Genomic DNA, 20730 nt, shown 5'->3' on the forward strand with positions numbered 1-20730 from the left:
GGACATTTTCCACACAATGTACAATGTATAAACATATACTAGGAAAACTCTTAACTTGACGTTATTACAAAAACATTGTAACGTTATCTATTAACCTTTTAATAACAAAACAAAAATGACATACATTTTCATATTCCATCTATCGTCATGACCACCATTGTGGCTGATGAAAACCATTGTTCCAAAGTCCCTTTATTTCATGTTTAATGTTCTGCAGGTTGTTCTCCATATTGAGGGGACACAGGAGTTGTGTGGCCTGAGATTTACCAGGGGCGTGAGGGGTCATAAAACCCACATCTTCAGACCCCTAGATCTCTCCTCTGTTGGGGTTGAGAGACAGTCTGTAGGGTTGTGGTCTCCTGTAACCTGACCTGATCAGGACAGTCATGACAGGACATTGCAATTTATTTCCCTGGCCACATCTGCAGTCCTCATGCCTCCTTGCAGCATGCCTCAGGCACGTTTACGCAGATGAGCAGGGACCATGGGCATCTTTATTTTGGTGTTTTTCAGAGTCAGTAGAAAGGCCTCTAGTGTCCTACGTTTTCATAACTGTGACCTTAATTGTAAGCTGTTAGTGTCTTAATGAACGTTCCACAGGTTCATGTTCATTAATTGTTTATGATTCATTGAACAAGCATGGGAAACTGTGTTTAAACCTTTTACAATGAAGATCTGTGAAGTTATTTTGATTTTTACTAATTATCTTTGAAAGACTGGGTCCTGAAAAGGGACGTTAATAATACACACACGGTACATTCGGAACGTATTCAGACCCCTTCGCTTTTTCCACATTCTGTCACATTACAGCTTTTTTTCTAAAATGGATTAAATTGATGAGGACCAATCTACACACAATACCCCATAATGATGAAGCAAAAACAGGGTTTTCAACATTAATTTATAATTTGAATTTTATTTTAATTCATAAAACCAAATATTTTACAACTTTTCCGACACCTTTTACTCAGTATTTGTTGTAGTGCCTTTGGCAGCGACTACAGTCTCGAGTCTTCTTGGTTACGACCCTACAAGCTTGGCACACCTTTATTTGGGAAGTTTCTCCCATTCCTCTTTGCAGATCCTCTCAAGCTCTGTTAGGTTGGATGGGGAGTGTTGCTGCACAGCTATTTTCAGGTCTCTCCAGAGATGTTAGATCGGGTTCAAGTCCGGGCTCTGGCTGGGCCACTCAAGGACATTCAGAAACTTGTCCCTAAGCCACTCCACCATTGTCTTGGCTGTGCGCTTAGGGTCATTGTCCTGTTAGGTGAACCTTCACCCCAGTCTTGGGTCCGGAGCAGGTTTTCATCAATGATCTCTCTGTACTTTGCTCTGTTCATCTTTCCCTCGATCCTGACTAGTCTCCCAGTCCCAGCTGCTGAAAAACGTCCTCACAGCATAATTCTGCCACCATCATCCCTACGGTGAAGCATGGTGGTGACCAGGTGATGAGCGGTGTCTGGTTTCTTCCAGACGTGACTCTTGGCATTCAGGACAAAGAGTTCATTCTTGGTTTCATCATTCCAGAGAATCTTGTTTCTCATGGTCTGAAAGTCCTTTAGGTGCCTTTTGGCAAACTCCAAGCAGGCTGTCATGTGCCTTTTTTACTGAGGAGTGGCTTCCGTCTGGCCACTCTACCACAAAGGCCTGATTGGTGGAGTGCTGCAGAGATGGTTGTCCACAGAGGAATTCTGGAGCTCTGTCAGTGACCATTGGGTTCTTGGTCACTTCCCTGGCCAAATCATGTCCTATCAATTGAGTTTACCACAGGTGGACTCTAATCAAGTTGTAGAAACGATGATAAATGGAAACAGGAGCCACAAGTTCAGTTTTGAGCCTCATAGCAAAGGGTCTGAATACTTATATAAATGGTATTTCTGTTTTTATATATATATATATTTCCAAAAATGTCAACTTGTTTTTGCTTTGTCATTATGGGGAATTGTGTATAGATTGACTTTAAATAAATGTTGTTTAAAAAAAAATCAATTTTAGAATTAGGCTGTTATGTAACATGTTGATAAGGTCAAGGGGTCTGAATACTTTCTGAATGCACTGTACATTCTCAATGTTTTTTTTTGGTACGAGCCAATATTGCACCTTGTTCTAAAACTACTGCTAAATCTGAAAAATCCATATTACTGGTCGGTACTAGTGCACAACATATGGAATAGGGCTCTGGTCTAAAGTAGTGCACTATATAGGGCTCTGGTCTATAGTAGGGCTCTGGTCTAAAGTAGTGCACTATATAGGGCTCTGGTCTATAGTAGGGCTCTGGTCTATAGTAGTGCACTATATAGGGCTCTGGTCTAAAGTAGTAGGGAGTAGGTTTCCATTTGGGATGCATCCCTTAGATTGGATTCTCCCATAAAGAGATCACTTACTACCTGGCAGACTTAGTAACATTGGCCTTGATCTGATTGCAGGAATGCAGGACGCTGGTGGGTCGACACGAGGCGCCGTCCAATCAGGATATCGGTGAGTCAGGAGGAGGAAGGGATATCTGCTGTGGGCTTCATGTGAATTTTGTATGTTATTCTGGAGACTTTTAGGCACTCTCCTCCCTTTTTGACTTGGGCTACTCATTATGTGATCAAGATAAGTCGTTCTGAGCCTCACCTTTCTTCAAAATGACCCCCTTAAACTCACCGTTTCTGTCTCAACATCTGCTCGCTTCCCTCCCGTTCTCCATGGTGCGGGTCCGCAGGAGGAACACTGTCTTTGAAGTCTGACCTCTGACCCTGACTCCTGGGCATTTCTAGATAGAGCTTTTTGTCAAATTGCATTGTAGCTAACCCTTTTCCTAACTTTAACCTGCTACGATAAGTAATTTGTAAAAAAAAAAAAGCTGTATCTTTTCTAGACAAACCCTGTCTCCAATCATGCAGCGCTCCATGGTGCTGATCTGCAGTGACCACGATAATCAGACCGCATGCCTTACTGCCTTTGGGACGACAACTTCCATTGTCAGAGCGGTCACTCGACTATCTTGTCAATACAATAGAATATCTTTGTCTGTTTGAACTCTGTCTCCCACCATGAAGCTACTTCATTTTTATGCTGATGTTATTTACTGTTGTGCCTCGTCTCTTACAAAAGCATTCCAGAACTTGCAAACTGCTTTTTATACTGTTCAACATACCTTGTGTCAATTGAAGCTTATCTTCAATACTGACTAAACTAATGGTGTTTTCTAAAGCAAGAAATAGACCTCTGAACCTATTACTACCTGTCAGGGCAAGGAGATTGAGGTTGTAACCTCATATAAATATCTTGGCATTTTAATTGATGACGGCCTCTCTTAAATTGTATTACACAACTTACAAAAAAATTGAAGCTGAAACTGCGACTTTATTTTAGGAATAAGGCCTGTTTTTCATTTGAAGCCAGAAGGAGGCTAGTATCAGCTACATTTATGCCTTTACTAGACTATGGGGATATTTTATATATGAATGCTTCCGCTCAGTGTTTGAGATCAATTGACACTCTTTAACATGGCACTTTGAGGTTTATTTTAAACTGCAAAACCCTTACGCACCACTGCACTTTGTATACCAGGGTTGGCTGGCCTTCTCTAGTCTATCGTAGGCTCAGTCACTGGTATACTTTTATTTACAAAGCCATTTTGGGTTTACTACCTTGTTTAAAAAAATAAAAAATAAAAATATTTGGGCATTTGTATTGTTCAGAAATGTGGTGGGTCGTCTCTTTGTTCGCTGGACTTTATCCTGCTAACTGTTCCAAATGTCCGAACTGAATTTGGTAAAAGGGCTTTTATGTACTCTGCGCCATCGTCTTGGAACACCTTACAAAATACTTTTAAACTGGAAGAACTTGTCCTGATTGGTATTTCTAAATCACTGATGAATGATTTTGTTATGCTCTTGGGAATTCTATGGTTTTACTAGATTACTTGTAGTTTCATGTTTGTAATTTTTGTAATGACTTTGTGCTGCCTATCTTGGCCAGGACACTCATGAAAAAGAGCATTTTAAATCTCAATGAGCCCCCTTCCTGGTTAAATGAGAACATAATTTAAAAAATGATAAGTGAATCATGGTGCTGGTCTGCAGGAAGAACACTGTTTGAGAACTGTGATGGCGTTGTGAATCTGATCCCCCAGACGGGGGCGGTGTGCTCTGTTAATGGACTGGAGACGACCCGGCCCTGCCAGTTCACACAGGGTAATGATCCGTGTGAGTGTGTTAGGAGACTGCGTGATAATGAGTCTGTGTGGACTTGGAAGACATGCTAAACCTCAAGTAGCTGCTCTACCCATGGAGAGCTCATCCACCCCCTTCTTCCTTTAAGATTAGATTACACAACCTGGCTCTGCGCTGAACTTTCAGGCAACTTGACAAAATGAAACTGAAAAGTTTTACTCAATTCTCACTCCTTTGCCGAGGTTAAGTGAATGCATTGCCGTGAAGTACTCAATCTCTCTGACATGATTGGCTTTTGTCCAGACTCCGTCTGGCTGATTTTACTGGAGGTAACGGGCTACAACAACTCTGCAATGCTTTTGTAAAGCTATGGCATAGAGGCTGATATCAGGGCTTATATAGCTATCGGCCTCAAACTCAGATAAACCACATCAAGAGATTTATATATTTTTTCTCCCAGAGATCTCGTTCTCTCTCTTCTACCTCTCTCTCCTTCTTTCTCTGCAGCAAATACTAATCTTGCTTCTGTTAATGGTTTTTGATGAGTGACAAAGCACCTGAGAGGATGGTGAGTGATAGATCTGAGCTGCAACAGGAATTACTATGTCCTGAAGGGGGGGTGTTGATTCAGGTTCAGCCTCTTCATGAGGAGAGGGGGGTGTTGGTTCAGGTTCAGCCTCTTCATGAGGGGGTGTTGGTTCAGGTTCAGCCTCTTCATGAGGGGGGTGTTGGTTCAGGTTCAGAGGGGGTGAGGGGGGTGTTGGTTCAGGTTCAGCCTCTTCATGAGGGGGGTGTTGGTTCAGGTTCAGCCTCTTCATGAGGGGGGTTGGGGGTGTTGGTTCAGGTTCAGCCTCTTCATGAGGGGGGGGGGTGTTGGTTCAGGTTCAGCCTCTTTGAGGGGGGGGGGTGCCTCTTTGGGGGGTTCAGGTTCAGCCTCTTTGAGGGGGGGGTGTTGGTTCAGGTTCAGCCTCTTCATGAGGGGGGTTGGGGTTCAGTGTTGGTTCAGGTTCAGCCTCTTCATGAGGGAGCCTCTTCATGAGGGGGGTGTTGGTTCAGGTTCAGCCTCTTCATGAGGGAGGGGGGGGTGTTGGTTCAGGTTCAGCCTCTTCATGAGGGTTCAGGGGGGTGTTGGTTCAGGTTCAGCCTCTTCATGAGGGGGGTGTTGGTTCAGGTTCAGCCTCTTCATGAGGGAGGGGGTGTTGGTTCAGGTTCAGCCTCTTCATGAGGGAGGGGGGTGTTGGTTCAGGTTCAGCCTCTTCATGAGGGGGGGGTTCAGGTTCAGCCTCTTCATGGGGGTGTTGGTTCAGGTTCAGCCTCTTCATGAGGGGGGGGGGGTTGTTCAGGTTCAGTTGAGGGGGGGTTCAGGTTCAGCCTCTTCATGGGGGGGGTGTTGGTTCAGGTTCAGCCTCTTCATGAGGGGGGGGTGTAGGTTCAGGTTCAGCCTCTTCATGAGGGGGGTTGGGGGCCTCTTCATGAGGGGGGTGGGGGTGTTGGTTGGTTCAGGTTCAGCCTCTTCATGAGGGGGGTGTGGTTCAGGTTCAGCCTCTTCATGAGGGGGGTGTTGGTTCAGGTTCAGCCTCTTCATGAGGGGGGTTGGTTCAGGGGGTGTTGGTTCAGGTTCAGCCTCTTCATGGGGGGGTGTTGGTTCAGGGGGTGTTGGTTCAGGTTCAGCCTCTTCATGAGGGGGGTGTTGGTTCAGGTTCAGCCTCTTCATGAGGGGGGGGTGTTCAGGGTTCAGGTTCAGCCTCTTCATGAGGGGGGTGTTGGTTCAGGTTCAGCCTTCTTCATGATGGGGGGGGGGTGTTGGTTCAGGTTCAGCCTCTTCATGAGGGGGGGGTGTTGGTTCAGGTTCAGCCTCTTCATGAGGGGGTGTTGGTTCAGGTTCAGCCTCTTCATGAGGGGGGGGTGTTGGTTCAGGTTCAGCCTCTTCATGAGGGGGTGTTGGTTCAGTGGCTGTAAAGGAGTAGTGGCAGGTATATTTGATGTGATACTCTCTTGCTCTCTCTTTCTCTAGTGCGTTTTTTTTATTTTTATCTCAGAGCCAGGTCGGGTTGGAGTAAGCCAGGCTATAACGGGAGAAGCTCGCAGGCAGGCAGCCCAGGCCTGGCAGAACTAACTGAATAATGGGGTCTTCTACGGGGGGCTAAAGTTGGCTCTCTTCAGCTCTCTGCCTGCCTGGCTGGTTCTATTCCCAATGGCTAAAGGCTAATCCTGGTCTCTACTTCAGACCCTGCTCTACTATCACCACCATCTGCCAATTAAAAGGAGAGGCCTGGAGCTTTGTCTGGAGCTTTGTCCAGGGCCTGTAGCCCTCCAAAATGTTTAGTAAGAGAAATGGCATCTGGCCTGTGGAGGGGATGAGCGGGGAGGTGAGTGGTTCACAGCTGTTCAAGAGTGCTAATGGTAACCCTGAATTACTCTGAGGTAGCCAGCACAGAAGAGGTGAAGAGGCAGTAATTTAATCTTAACAACATTTGGGAGAGATGTTTTGTGCCTGCCGCTAGAACTGAACACACTTATCAACAACAAATGCTTTTAATAGACTCCTCCAATTAACATCCATCCACTGCCACAAGCACTGAACTTTCAGGGCTGGTGTCTCCGACAGGGAAAGTCGTGGACTATAAAGCTATTTCTTTGGAGATTCTCTTTAGTCCTGGACTAGGTTTGGTCGGTGTCCAGGAAATTGACACTCAATGCATAACTTTTTTTTTTTACTGTAAAACGGGCTGATCCGTTCAGATTGAGCCAGTTTCCATAACATGCGTCTCTGGTTTCAGGTGCTGTCATCCAGCTGGGGAGAGGAACTATGTTCTGTTTCAACCATCCTAAAGAGACGGCCCAGCTCAGAGAGCAACGCAGGGTGAGCCACAGCACTACCGCACTCACTAACCCCCAGACCACTGCTCAACCGCACTCACTAACCCCCAGACCACTGCTCAACCGCACTCGCTAACCCCCGGGCCACAGCTCAACCGCACTCGCTAACCCCCGGGCCACAGCTCAAGAGCTAAGCTGTTAAATTAACCTTGAACGATCTTTAGTCTAGAACGTAACCTACTTTTCCTCCTATAGAGCACTTCGCTTGTGATTTTTGCTGCTCAAGTTTACTTTATCTAACTCCTGTACAGCTTAGTTTGTGTAAAATTTTAGTCAATTTGCAAATTCTTATCTCGGAGTCATAATTATTACTGTGCCGTCGGTTAAACTCTTCCTGCCAAACCAGAAACAACACACAGATGGCTCTCTTCAAAGAAATACATGTTCCTTCTTCCACTTCCTCCGAGCCATCTCCTTCTACATGACCTGTGTGTGTACACACCCACCCACACACACACACACACACACACACACAAAGCCTTTCTTCATAGCTCGTTATCAACAACTATTTATTTCTGTCTGTTAATGAGTCCTGTAATCCTCTCAGAACGGCTGGTATTTAGACAGGATCATTATGACATCATAAAGGTATGCTTATGACCAATGTTCTGTTATTACCTGCAGGGTTCCAGTGAAGTGTTACCCAACTGTTTCCTTGGGTAATAGTCTCACTAACTCCGCGTTCTGTAATTGTAGAAATCTATTCTTTTCAATCGGGTAGTCCGTGTTCTAAGTGACACCCTTTTTCCTCTTCATAGTGCACTTCTTTTGAAACAGGGCTCATAGGGCACTATAAAGGGCATAGGGTACCATTTATTGGGATGCAACCCATACGTTTTACAGAGGCAGATTCAGCAGCCAATGGAACAGATCAAGGCTGTTAAGTCCTTTTGTATTTAACAGTATATTTAATGTGAAATGCATTCCAAATGGTACCTGGTCTAATGTAGTGCGCTATAAAGAGAATAGTGTGCCATTTTGTAAAAAAAATTGTGTTTTTAAAACTGTATAAATTGTAAGCACATACTGGAGCAGTTACTGGCTAGCTTGGCTAACCAACTAGCTACGTCGGTCGTGGTGCGCATGACCAGAATGACACATCGACCAACCACCAAAAAGCACACCACATTTCTGTTTTGAATATTGAGAAAAAGGTTGGAGATGGAACATTTTTCATGCCCAAAGTCTACCTTTTAACCAGAAAAGGTACTCAAACTACTACTACTAATTCAGCTTAAATTTATTTTTTAGGTTGACTTGACCATTTTTTGGGGGACTTTTTAAATGTTTCAAGAAATAAAGTTAAAGTTTGTCACGTGCACAAAATACAGCCAGTGTAAACAGTATAGTCAAATGCTTTCCCTCCAGATTTTCCTCAACAGAACACACAATTGAGAAATTTTAAGAGCACACACGTGAAGGTAGTGAAATGTTCAGTCAGTTAGAATTGCCCACTTTGGAAAGACTACAAGCGTATTTGATCAGGAACAGTTCGACGACCTCATCCATGTGGATCCTAGGTACCAATATGTGTATAAAGACCATTGGTGGGATCACTGATGTTCGTAACACCCAGTTTTCTGTTCGCAAAAGGTGTGTGTATCTTATGTTTGGTTTTTTTCCCCCAGAGTGCCCTTCTCGCCAGTCTGTCCATGGCGCACCTCTCCGAGCCTACAGAGAACCTGTCCAAGGAAATGCTTTTCCATTCCGGGTCAGTTTTTAGAAGGAAAATCATGAATAAGTTCGCTCATGTCGGTTTCAAGTGTGGAAAAAATGACACCATTCTCCAGACAGTCGTTTCTAAATGTAAGATTTAATAAGAGCTTCAGTAGCAGTCAAACGTTTGGACACCTTCTCATTCCAGGGTTTTTATTTATTTAGACTTTTCTACATTGTAGAATAATAGTGAAGACATCAAAACTATGAAATGACACATGTAATCATGTAGTAACCAAAGAATTGTTAAACAAATCAATCAAATGTATTTATAAAGCCCTTCTTACATTAGCTGATATCTCAAAGTGCTGTACAGAAACCCAGCCTAAAACCACCAAACATCAGGTAATGCAGGTGTAGAAGCACGGTGGCTAGGAAAAACTCCCTAGAAAGGCCAAAACCTAGCGAGGATCCCGACGGATGGGTGGCCAGTCCTCTTCTGGCTGTGCCGGGTGGAGAATAAAACAGAACATGGCCAAGATGTTGAAATGTTCATAGATGGTCGGCAGGTAGCCTGGTGGTTAGAGGCAGGTGGCCTGGTGGTTAGAGGCAGGTGGCCTGGTGGTTAGAGGCAGGTGGCCTGGTGGTTAGAGGCAGGTGGCCTGGTGGTTAGAGGCAGGTGGCCTGGTGGTTAGAGGCAGGTGGCCTGGTGGTTAGAGGCAGGTGGCCTGGTGGTTAGAGGCAGGTGGCCTGGTGGTTAGAGGCAGGTGGCCTGGTGGTTAGAGGCAGGTGGCCTGGTGGTTAGAGGCAGGTGGCCTGGTGGTTAGAGGCAGGTGGCCTGGTGGTTAGAGGCAGGTGGCCTGGTGGTTAGAGGCAGGTGGCCTGGTGGTTAGAGGCAGGTGGCCTGGTGGTTAGAGGCAGGTGGCCTGGTGGTTAGAGGCAGGTGGCCTGGTGGTTAGAGGCAGGTGGCCTGGTGGTTAGAGGCAGGTGGCCTGGTGGTTAGAGGCAGGTGGCCTGGTGGTTAGAGGCAGGTGGCCTGGTGGTTAGAGGCAGGTGGCCTGGTGGTTGAGGCAGGTGGCCTGGTGGTTAGAGGCAGGTGGCCTGGTGGTTAGAGGCAGGTGGTGGCCTGGTGGTTAAAGGTCAAATAAGGCAGGTGGCCTGGTGGTTAGAGGCAGGTGGCCTGGTGGTTAGAGGCAGGTGGCCTGGTGGTTAGAGGCAGGTGGCCTGGTGGTTAGAGGCAGGTGGCCTGGTGGTTAGAGGCAGGTGGCCTGGTGGTTAGAGGCAGGTGGCCTGGTGGTTAGAGGCAGGTGGCCTGGTGGTTAGAGGCAGGTGGCCTGGTGGTTAGAGGCAGGTGGCCTGGTGGTTAGAGGCAGGTGGCCTGGTGGTTAGAGGCAGGTGGCCTGGTGGTTAGAGGCAGGTGGCCTGGTGGTTAGAGGCCTGGTGGTTAGATCGAATCCCTGAGTCGAAAAGGTGAAAATCTGTCGTTCTGCCCCTGAACAGGCAGTTAACCCACTTCCTAAGTCGTCATTGTAAATAAGAATTTGTTCTTAACTGACTAGTTAAAGGTCAAATAATTATAATCATCACAGTGGTTGTAGAGGGTCCAACAGGTCAGCACCTCAGCAAATATCATTTGGCTTTTCAAGGCCGATCATTCAGTTAGAGACAGCAGGTGCGGTCGAGAGTCGGAAACAGCAGGTCCGGGACAAAGTGGCACGTCCGGTGAACAGGTCAGGGTTCCATAGCCGTAGGCAGAACAATTACCTGGAGCAGCAGCATGACCAGGTGGACTGGGGACAGCAAGGAGTCATCAGGCCAGGTAGTCCTGAGGCTCAGGTCCTCCGAGAGAGAGAGCATACTTAAAGTCACACCGGATAAGACAGGAGAAATACTCCAGATATAACAGACTGACCCCCATATAAACAGAAACTACTACAGCATAAATACTGGAGGCTGAGACAGGAGGGGGCGGGAGACTCAAACAGGCAGGACATAACCCCAACAAATCAAAAATCTATTTTATTTTTGGCATTATTCATAGCCACCCTTTGCCTTGATGACTGCTTTGTACACATGGCATTCTCTCACCCAGTTCTCTTTCTTTTTAAACCACTTAACATTTTAAATATTAGCCTATCAGGAGCCACCTTTCAATACACATTCATTTATTTAGCTAATTCTGAATTGGCCCCAAACATAAAAGAACAAGTAGGGTAGTCCGTGTGCACTAGTGTGTGTATAAATTAGGGGGGGGACTAGGCCTAATCACGTTATTTTGTGAAGAAGCCTTTGACTCTCCTCCTGAACTGCCATTGGTTAACGCGGCACAGCCATTGGTTAACGCGGCACAGCCATTGGTTAACGCGGCACAGCCATTGGTTAACGCGGCACAGCCATTGGTTAACGCGGCACAGCCATTGGTTAACGCGGCACAGCCATTGGTTAACGCGGCACAGCCATTGGTTAACGCGGCACAGCCATTGGTTAACGCGGCACAGCCATTGGTTAACGCGGCACAGCCATTGGTTAACGCGGCACAGCCATTGGTTAACGCGGCACAGCCATTGGTTAACGCGGCACAGCCATTGGTTAACGCGGCACAGCCATTGGTTAACGCGGCACAGCCATTGGTTACAGCCGTTAACGGCACAGCCATTGGTTAACGCGGCACAGCCATTGGTTAACGCGGCACAGCCATTGGTTAACGCGGCACAGCCATTGGTTGGCGGCACAGCCATTGGTTAACGCAGGCACAGCCATTGGTTAACGCGGCACAGCCATTGGTTAACGCGGCACAGCCATTGGTTAACGCGGCACAGCCATTGGTTAACGCGGCACAGCCATTGGTTAACGCGGCACAGCCATTGGTTAACGCGGCAGGAACTAATGGGGATCCATAATAAACCCAAATGGTCGGAGAGACGGCGATCGGTGGCGACCTCTTTTTAGACGGCGCTTTTACCACCTCTGGTTTTTATTAGTTTGACCTGTCCAAGACTGTCTCTGACTACATGGTTCTGGAGCAGCACAGACTGTCTCTGACTACATGGTTCTGGAGCAGCACAGACTGTCTCTGACTACATGGTTCTGGAGCAGCACAGACTGTCTCTGACTACATGGTTCTGGAGCAGCACAGACTGTCTCTGACCTGTCCCACACTCCTTTTAATGGCCATTTTAGCTGAACAGACTGAGGAAAGACGTCAATTCTTTGCCATGTTTTAGTATTGGACACAATGGGCTAGTGTGGCTACAACGCTTTCCCACCTGACTTCCTGTTTTTAGACCGGTGGTTTATAAGGGCGGCAGTACGAATGGGGAATGGCTATACAGACTTTTCTTATGAGGCTAAATCTAAAACAACCATCGGCCATCTGTTTTTAATGATCAGATTTGAAAACGCATTCGCACACACTTAAATGTCGAACAGTCCCAATGTCTGGATAAAGATTAGCAGATACTCAACTCGCGGTGAAATTAAACAAAATGGCTGTGTAGATTTTGAAGGATTTAACATAAAGTACTGTGGCTGTGTCCCAAGTGGCAACCGATTCCCTAAATGGGGCACAAAACTAATCTATTAAAAACACACTCACTAATACATTTAGCCCTAGCTAAGTCTGCTGTCACAACATCTTGAGCTGAATGTGTGGTTTCACTCTGTGTTCTCTCCTAACCCCCCTGAGCACCTTAGGATAAAGGATGCATTCTAAATGGCACCCTATATAGTGCACTACTTTTGATCAGGGCCCTAAGGCACCCTATTCCCTACGTAGTACACTACTTTAGACCAGCACCCTAGCACTATATAGGATGCTAGGGTGCCATTTAGAATGCATCCTTTATCCTACGGTGCTCGGGGGTTAGGAGAGAACACAGTGAAACTACACATTCAGCTCAAGATGTTGTGACAGCAGACTTAGCTAAGGCTAAATGTATTAGTGTGTGTGTTTTTAATAGATGAGTTTTGTGCCCATTTATTGTCTTGTATTTTACCCTGTATACATTTTTTTTTTTTTTTCAAAGAAACCCAGCAGCAGATTATTTTAACATAAACCCAACTGCTGTGTGTGTCCCATAGGGCTCTCATCAAAAGGAGTGGGCTATAAGGGGATAGGCACCCTAAATATGATTTAAAACAAGTCGTTTTTTGTTGTCCTTGATTTTTAGAATAACAAGTGTATTATTTAAATCCTCTGGTTTAACTGCTGCCTCCTCCAACAGGATGGGTATGCTAGCAGGACTGACTGGAGACACTAGACAACAGAGGAGCTCTGTGCTCTCTTCTCCACTAAAGACCTGTACGGTAATGGTATGTACACACACACACTCAACTGAATGGATATTGTGCATGTGGACCGGTGACTTTTACTAGCTAACATTGGGGCACATTTTCACCTATTGTTTTCCTGAAGAAAGTTAAACATGAAGGTGAAATATGGTTTAATGTTAATGAATCTGTTAAGGTACAGTGCACTCAATTCAGACCCCCATATTTGGTTATGTTACAGCCTCATTTTTTTCCCTCATCAATAATGAGGAAACCCCCATAATGGCAAAGCAATAACAGGTTTTTAGCAATTTATGCAAATGTTTTATGCTTATTTACATAAGTATTCAGACTCATCGCTATGAGACTCAAAATTGAATGCAGGTGCATCCTGTTTCCATTGATCATCCTTGATGTTTCTACAACTTGACTGGAGCCCACCTGTGTTAAATTCAATTGATTGGACATGATTTGGAATTGCATACACCTGTAAGGTACCATAGTTGACAGTGCATGTCAGAGCAAAAACCAAGCTATGAGGTCAAAGGAATTGTCTGTAGAACTCCAAGACAGGATTGTGTTGGCACAGATCTGGGGAAGGATACCAATATTTCTGCAGCATTGAAGGTCCTCAAGAACACAGTTGCCTCCATTCTTAAATGGAAGAAGTTTGAAATCACCAAGACTTTTCCTAGAGCTGGTCGCCCGGCCAAATCGAGTAATCGGGGGAGAAGGGCCTTGGTCCGGGAAGTGACCAAGAACCCAAAGGTCACTCTGACAGAGCTCCAAAGTTCCTCTGTGGAGAAAATATTCTATGGTCTGATGAAACCAAGATTGAACTCTTTGGCCTGAATGCTAAGCGTCACATCTGGAATAAACCAGACACCGCTCATCACCAGGCCAATACCATCCCTACGGTGAAGCATGGTGGTGGCATTGTCATGCTGTGGGGATGTTTTTCAGTGGAAAGGGACTGGGAGACTAGTCAGGATCGAGGGAAAGATGAACGGAGCAAAATACAGAGATCGTTGATGTAACTCTGCTCCAGAGCCCTCAGGACCTCCGACTGGGACAAGTATCTGAATGTCCTTGAGTGGCCCAGCCAGAGCCCGGACTTGAACACGATCGAACATCTCTGGAGAGACCTGAAAATAGCTTCGCAGCATCGCTCCCTGTCCAACCTGACAGAGCTTGACAGGATCTGCAGAAAAGAATTGGAGAAACTCTATATAAGTACAGGTGTGCCAAGCTTGTAAAAGGGAAAGGGGGATAACTAGTCAGTTGTCCAACTGAAATGTGTTTTCCGCATTTAACCCAAACCCTCTGAATCAGAGAGGTGGGGGGGGGGGCTGCTTTAATTGACGCCGGGGAAGAGTGACAGTTTTTACTTTGTCACCTCTGGGGATTTGTACCAGCAACCTTACTGGCTCAACGCTTTAACCACTAAACTACCTAGCGTCAAACCCAATCAGATTTGGGCCTGTAATCGCTGCCAAAGGTGCTTTAACTTCTTGCGACTCCAATCCCGTATCCGGGAGCGTAATCATAGCCTCAAGCTCATTACCATAATGCAACGTTTCCTATTCATGAAAATCGCAAATGAAATAAATGTATTGAAACACAAGCTTAGCCTTTTGTTAACAACACTGTCATCTCAGATTTTCAAAATATGCTTTTCAAACCAAAGCTACACAAGCATTTGTGTAAGAGTATTGATAGCCTAGCATAGCATTAAGCCTAGCATTCAGCAGGCAACATTTTCACAAAAACAAGAAAAGCATTCAAATAAAATCATTTACCTTTGAAGAACTTCTGTTTTCAATGACGAGACTCTCAGTTAGCAAATGTTAATTTTTTCCAAAAAGATTATTTGTGTAGGAGAAATAGCTCCGTTTTGTTCATCACGTTTGGCTAAGACAAAAACCCGAAAATGCAGTCACTACAACGCCAAACTTTTTTCAAAATTAGCTCCATAATATTGGCAAACGTTGTTTAGAATCAATCCTCAAGGTGTTTTTCACAATTCTATTCGATGAAAAATCATTCGTGGCAGTCGGTTTCTCATCAGAGGCAAGCGGAAAAATACTGCAGCTGGAGATTACGCAATAATTGCGATGGAGGACACCACGCGACCACCTGGTAGATGTTGTCTCTCTCTTATTGTCAATCTTCCAATGATATGCCTACAAATACGTCACAATGCTGCAGACACCTTGGGGAAAACGTGGAAAACATAAGCTGACTCCTAGTCCTAGCTCCTCCACAGCCATATAAGGAGTCATTGCCATGAGGCGGTTTCAAAAAATGCGTCACTTCCTGATTGGATTTTTATCTGGGTTATTTCTGTAACATCAGTTCTGTGGCACTCACATACCATCTTTGCAGTTTTGGAAACATCAGTGTTTTCTTTCCAAAGCTGTCAATTATATGCGTAGTCGAGCATCTTTTCGTGACAAAATATCTTGTTTAAAACGAACGTTTTTCATCCAAAAATTAAAATGGCGTCCCCTAGTTATAAAAGGTTAACAAGGTACTGATATAAAGGGTATCAAATCACACAATGCAAATAGTCCGGGTCGCCATTTGATTACCTGAGGAGTCTTATGGCTTGGGGGTAAAAACTGTTGAGGCCTTTTTGCCCTAGACTTGGTATTGGTTGCCATGCGGTAGTAGAGAGAATAGTCTATGACTGGGGTGGCTGATTTTTTTAGGGACTTCCTCTGACACCGCCTGGTGTAGAGGTCCTGAATGGCAGGCAGCTTAGCCCCAGTGATGTACGGCCCAGTATGCACTACACTCTGTGCCTTGCGGTCAGAGGCCGAGCAATTGCCGTACCAGGCAGTGATGCAACCGGTCAGGATGCTCGATGTTGCAGCTGTAGAACCTTTTGAGGATCAGGGGACCCACGCCAAATCTTTTTAGATTCCTGAGGGGGAATAGGCTTTGTCGTGCCCACTTCACGACTGTCTTGGTGTGTTTGGACCATTCTAGTTTGTTGATGTGGACACCAAGGAACTTGAAGCTCTCAACCTGCTCCACTACAGCCCCGTCAATGAGAATGGGGGCGTGCGCAGTCCTCCTTTTCCTGTAGTCCACAATCATCTCATTTTTGGTTACGTTGAGGGATAGGTTTTTATTCTGGCACCACCCGGCCAGGTCTCTGACCACCTCCCTATAGGCTGTCTCGTCATTGTCTATGATCAGGCCTACCACCATTTGTGTCGTCTGCAAACTTAATGATGGTGTTGGAGTGATGCCTGGCCATGCATTTGTGTGTGAACAGGAGGGGACTGCTCCAGTGTTGAGGATCAGCGTGGCAGATGTGTTGCTACCTTCCCTCATCACCTGGGGGTGGCCCGTCAGGAAGTCCAGGATCCAGTTGCAGAGGGAGGTGTTTAGTACCAGGATCCTTAGCTTAGTGATGAGCTTTGAGGGCACTATGGTGTTGAACGCTGAGCTGTAGTCAATGAATAGCATTCTCACATAGGTGTTCCTTTTGTCCAAATGGGAAAGGGCAGTGTGGAGTGCAATAGAGATTGCATCATCTGTGGATTTGTTTGGGCGCTATGTAAATTGGGGTGGATCTAGGGGCTCTGGGATAATGGTGTTGATGTGAGCCATTACCAACCTTTCAAAGCACTTAATGGCTACGGACGTGAGTGCTTCGTGTCTGTAGTCATCTAGGCAGGTTGCCCTCGTGTTCTTCGGCACAGGGACTATGGTGGTCTGCTTGAAACATGTTTGTATTAGACTCAATCAGGGAAATGTTGAAAATGTCAGTGAAGACACCTGCCAGTTGGTCAGCACACATCCTGGAAATCTGTCTGCCCCCGCAGCCTTGTGTATGTTGACCTGTTTAAAGGTCTTCCTCACGTCGGCTACGGAGAGCATGATCACACAGTGGTCCGGAACAGCTGACGCTCTCATGCATGCCTCAGTGTTGCTTGCCTCGATGCAGGTATAGAAGTGATTTAGCTCGTTTGGTAGGCTTGTGTCACTGGGCAGCTCGCAGCTGTGCTTCCCTTTGTAGTCTGTAATAGTTTGCGAGCCCTTCCACAAGAGGAGCGTTGGAGCCGGTGTAGTATGATTCAATCTTAGCCCTGTATTGACGCTTTGCCTGTTTGATGGTTTGTTGTAGGGCATAGCAGGATTTCTTGTAAGCTTCCCGGGTTAGAGTCCTGCACCTTGAAAGCGCTACCCTTTAGCTCAGTGTGAATGTTTCCTGTAATCCATGGCTTCTGGCTGGGGTATGTACGTACGTTCACTGTAAGTAAATGTGATATTCAATTTTTTTTTTTTTGTTTGTTTGTTTGTTTGTGTGGGGAAATGTTATCCATTTTAAAATAAATCTGAATATTTTCCGAATTGGGGGGGGGTGTAATCCTCTATCCACGTTTGGCCTACCACTTACAATAATGGAATGTATTGGGCATGCATTATAAATTGTATCTTAGTGTGCGGATGTCCGTTTTGTTTAGGCACGCAATCTCACACACGGCTTGATACAGACTTATGGAGCATGAAATGCCTGTTACCATGGCTTGTTTTTTTAGTTTAATATTAGTTTGTTTCTCTACTCTCCTCTCGCCTTCCTCACTCCTTTGGCTTGTCAATTTGAAGCATGCTATTTATACAGATGATAGATGTTGAGTCCTTTTTTCAATTAACAATGCCATGGCTGAGTCCTTTTTTCAATTAACAATGCCATGGCTGAGTCCCGTTTACAATTAACAATGCCATGGCTGAGTCCCGGTTTCTATTAACAATGCCATGGCTGAGTCCCGGTTTCTATTAACAATGCCATGGCTGAGTCCCGGTTTCTATTAACAATGCCATGGCTGAGTCCCGGTTTCTATTAACAACGTGGCTTTTTTAAAATCCTTTTACTTTAAAATGTGTTTTTTTGTTTCTTGGCTTGACAATCGACGACATGTTCCCTGATCATGAGGAAGGACTTTGAAGTTGAAACATTAAACGGAAGTGATTTTATCGAGGGAAGTGATGAGGGGAGGATGAGGGGAGGGAGGGGAGGATGAGGGGAGGATGAGGGGAGGATGAGGGGGATGAGGGGAGGATGAGGGGGAGAGGGAGGGAGGATGAGGGGAGGGGAGGATGAGGGGAGCGAGGGGAGGGGAGGATGAGGGGAGGATGAGGGGAGCGAGGGAGGGGAGGATGAGGGAGGAGAGGGAGGGGAGGATGAGGGGAGCGAGAGGGAGGATGAGGGAGCGAGAGGGAGGGGAGGATGAGGGGGAGGAGGGAGGGGGAGCGAGAGGGAGGGGAGGAGGGAGGAGGGGAGGATGAGGGGAGCGAGAGGGAGGGGAGGATGAGGGGAGCGAGAGGGAGGGAGAAGGGAAGAAATGGAGACTCCCTTAATCAATCAGAAACAGGAGGGTGGTGTCTGAGAGGTGATAGGAGGGAGCACTACTTCTGCCTAGAGGGAGGATGTTATGGGGAGAGGAGGCCTTGTCTGGGGGCCGGGCCCTTCAGCAGATACCTGTCCTCTCTGGTCCAGCAGGCTGATGGGTGTACTGTGGGGCCTAACAAGAGCCCAGGTGTCCTGTCAGGTCTCTCTTCTGACGGCTGCAGCAGGAGACTGTACAAGGCCGGAGCCTGTTAGTGGCCCTGCAGAGACCTCATTAGGTGCTGTTGTATCCCACCTGCAGAGAGGAGACGAAGGAGGAATAGACGGAGGAACAGAGGAAGGAACGCACCACGCACACTTCCCGCTGGCCAGCAGCAGCTCAACAGACACACAGACATCTCGGTTTGACAAACACACTGCCTCTCTGTCCCAGACCGAACACACAGCCTCCCGGCTGGACAGGGACAGACACAGACGCAGCCAGGCGGTACGCGGCCTACCGCTAGCAGCATTGGAGGGCCAGTTCAGTCGTTGCATGATGAATTCATCCAAGACCACGGTGGAGGGCTACGGAGACTATTACAAGGAGGAGACACAGGCTGGGGCTAGGAGGGAGGAGGAGGTTGAGCAGTTTAGCAGGGTGTCTAGGGGTGAGGAGGCCCAGGCTGGGGCTAGGAGGGAGGAGGAGGTTGAGAAGGTTAGCAGGGTGTCTAGGGGTGAGGAGGCGCAGGATGAGACCCAGTTCTCTGCTTCCGGGCTGGGTGCTCTGGTTAGCAGAGTATCCCAGATCTCTGGGCTTGGGGGAAAGCATAAGCTAGACTCTCTGGGGGAAGAGAGCTCTATCTCTGGGATGGGTTCTGTGGTCAGCAGTGAGGTGTCAGTGAGGTTCCCGGACACGTGGCGTCTCCTCCACAGCTCCCTCCCGAGAGTCCTGCAGCAGTTCTGGGACAGTACAGGAATTCTGCAGCCTGGAGATTGGGGTATGGCTGGGAGTCTGCAGCCTGTAGATGGGGGAATGGCTGGGAGTCTGCAACCTGGAGCTGTGGGAAGAGCCTGCTCCAGTTGGCCCAGTCAGGTTGTCTCAATGGTGAGGGAGAGTCTGGTGCTGTCAGTGGTCAAAGACAGCCAGGTCTTCTCATTGGTCAGAGAGAGTCACATGTTCTCCTATGTTAAAGACAGTCAGGTGTTCTCTATAGTCAGTGAGCTGCCATTGGTGCAACAGATGAGCACTGAGCTAACTCATGACTTCAGGAGCATTCCCATTGAGCTAACTCATGACTTCAGGAGCATTCCCATTGAGCTAACTCATGACTTCAGGAGCATTCCCATTGAGCTAACTCATGACTTCAGGAGCATTCCCATTGAGCTAACTCATGACTTCAGGAGCATTCCCATTGAGCTAACTCATGACTTCAGGAGCATTCCCATTGAGCTAACTCATGACATCAGGAGCATTCCCATTGAGCTAACTCATGATCTTCAGCAAGTGGAGTCAACTGGAATACAGCAGAGAGCTATTGACCTTAACACCGCACCAAAAATGGACCTGCCCCTTCTTACAACACACAATACTGTCTTCAGCCCAGCACCAAGCCTGTACCCAGCCCAGAATGCCACTGAGTTCCCACATAGACAGAACACTGGTACAGAAGTGGATTGGAGAACAGGGGAACAGAATCCCATCCGAGAACTGGAGTGGACTCCGGAAGGCAGACAGGAGGCTCCATCTACGTCAGAGGTACAGATTACAACCAAGGGGGAGCTGTGGTCACCAGAGGACCAGATCAAGATGGAGGAGGACCCACAGTGTGTCACCAATGGCAGCAAGCCACAGTCCCCTCCAGAGCAGGGGGACAACGCCAGGTCTGCAGGTCCAGAGAAGAGCTCTGTTCCTGGGCAGGCGAAGGAGTGGACTGAGGGTGTCCAGGTATATTACCAGGTGTGTTTTTAGTCATTCATATTAGGAAATGTACAAAGTGAATCCAAATTATTCAGCCTTCCCATGTTGCTTTATTAAAATAAATCAAATCATTTTTCTTTCAGAGACTGGTGGAGTTCCCAGGGGCTCTGGTTCAACTCCAGTCCCTTCCCGTGTTCACCCTCCTGGGCTGTCTCCAGTCTGTTGTCCCCTCTGTCTTCACCTCGCAGAGACTCGTGGCTCTCTACTGGCTGGGCGTGGCCAACTGCAGCCAGCCCCACCCACACCCTTCTGTCGTCCTCTTATTTGAGTCCTGCCTCTACGCCCTGATCTTTGACCCTGACATGTCCGATCAGACCACGCCTCTGACAGTGTTCCACCACCTCCCCCTGCTGCAGATCAAGGAGATCCAGGTAGGTATTTTTTTAATTTAAAACTATTAAAATATTTTATTATTCTACCAATTAAATAATTTACCTATT

The 20730-nt window shown here is 46.8% G+C and overlaps 1 protein-coding gene across 6 annotated transcripts in view; it reads left to right on the top strand.

Annotated features, from left to right (window-relative positions):
* LOC112223939 overlaps positions 1–20730 on the top strand; it is a 60421-nt gene that overhangs the window by 31700 nt on the left and 7991 nt on the right. For 5 of the 6 annotated variants that reach the window (XM_042305765.1, XM_042305760.1, XM_042305761.1 and 2 more), the window contains 6 exons: positions 2427–2478; positions 6944–7026; positions 8672–8754; positions 12923–13010; positions 18632–20269; positions 20374–20661. In XM_042305765.1, the coding sequence (XP_042161699.1) occupies positions 2427–2478; positions 6944–7026; positions 8672–8754; positions 12923–13010; positions 18632–20269; positions 20374–20661 (2232 nt within the window). The remainder of the gene's footprint in view (positions 1–2426; positions 2479–6943; positions 7027–8671; positions 8755–12922; positions 13011–18631; positions 20270–20373; positions 20662–20730) is intronic. The other variant, XM_042305762.1, reaches the window with a different exon arrangement.

Source organism: Oncorhynchus tshawytscha, linkage group LG25 (genome assembly GCF_018296145.1).
Source record: "Oncorhynchus tshawytscha isolate Ot180627B linkage group LG25, Otsh_v2.0, whole genome shotgun sequence".
NCBI classification, from domain to species: Eukaryota; Metazoa; Chordata; class Actinopteri; order Salmoniformes; family Salmonidae; genus Oncorhynchus; species Oncorhynchus tshawytscha.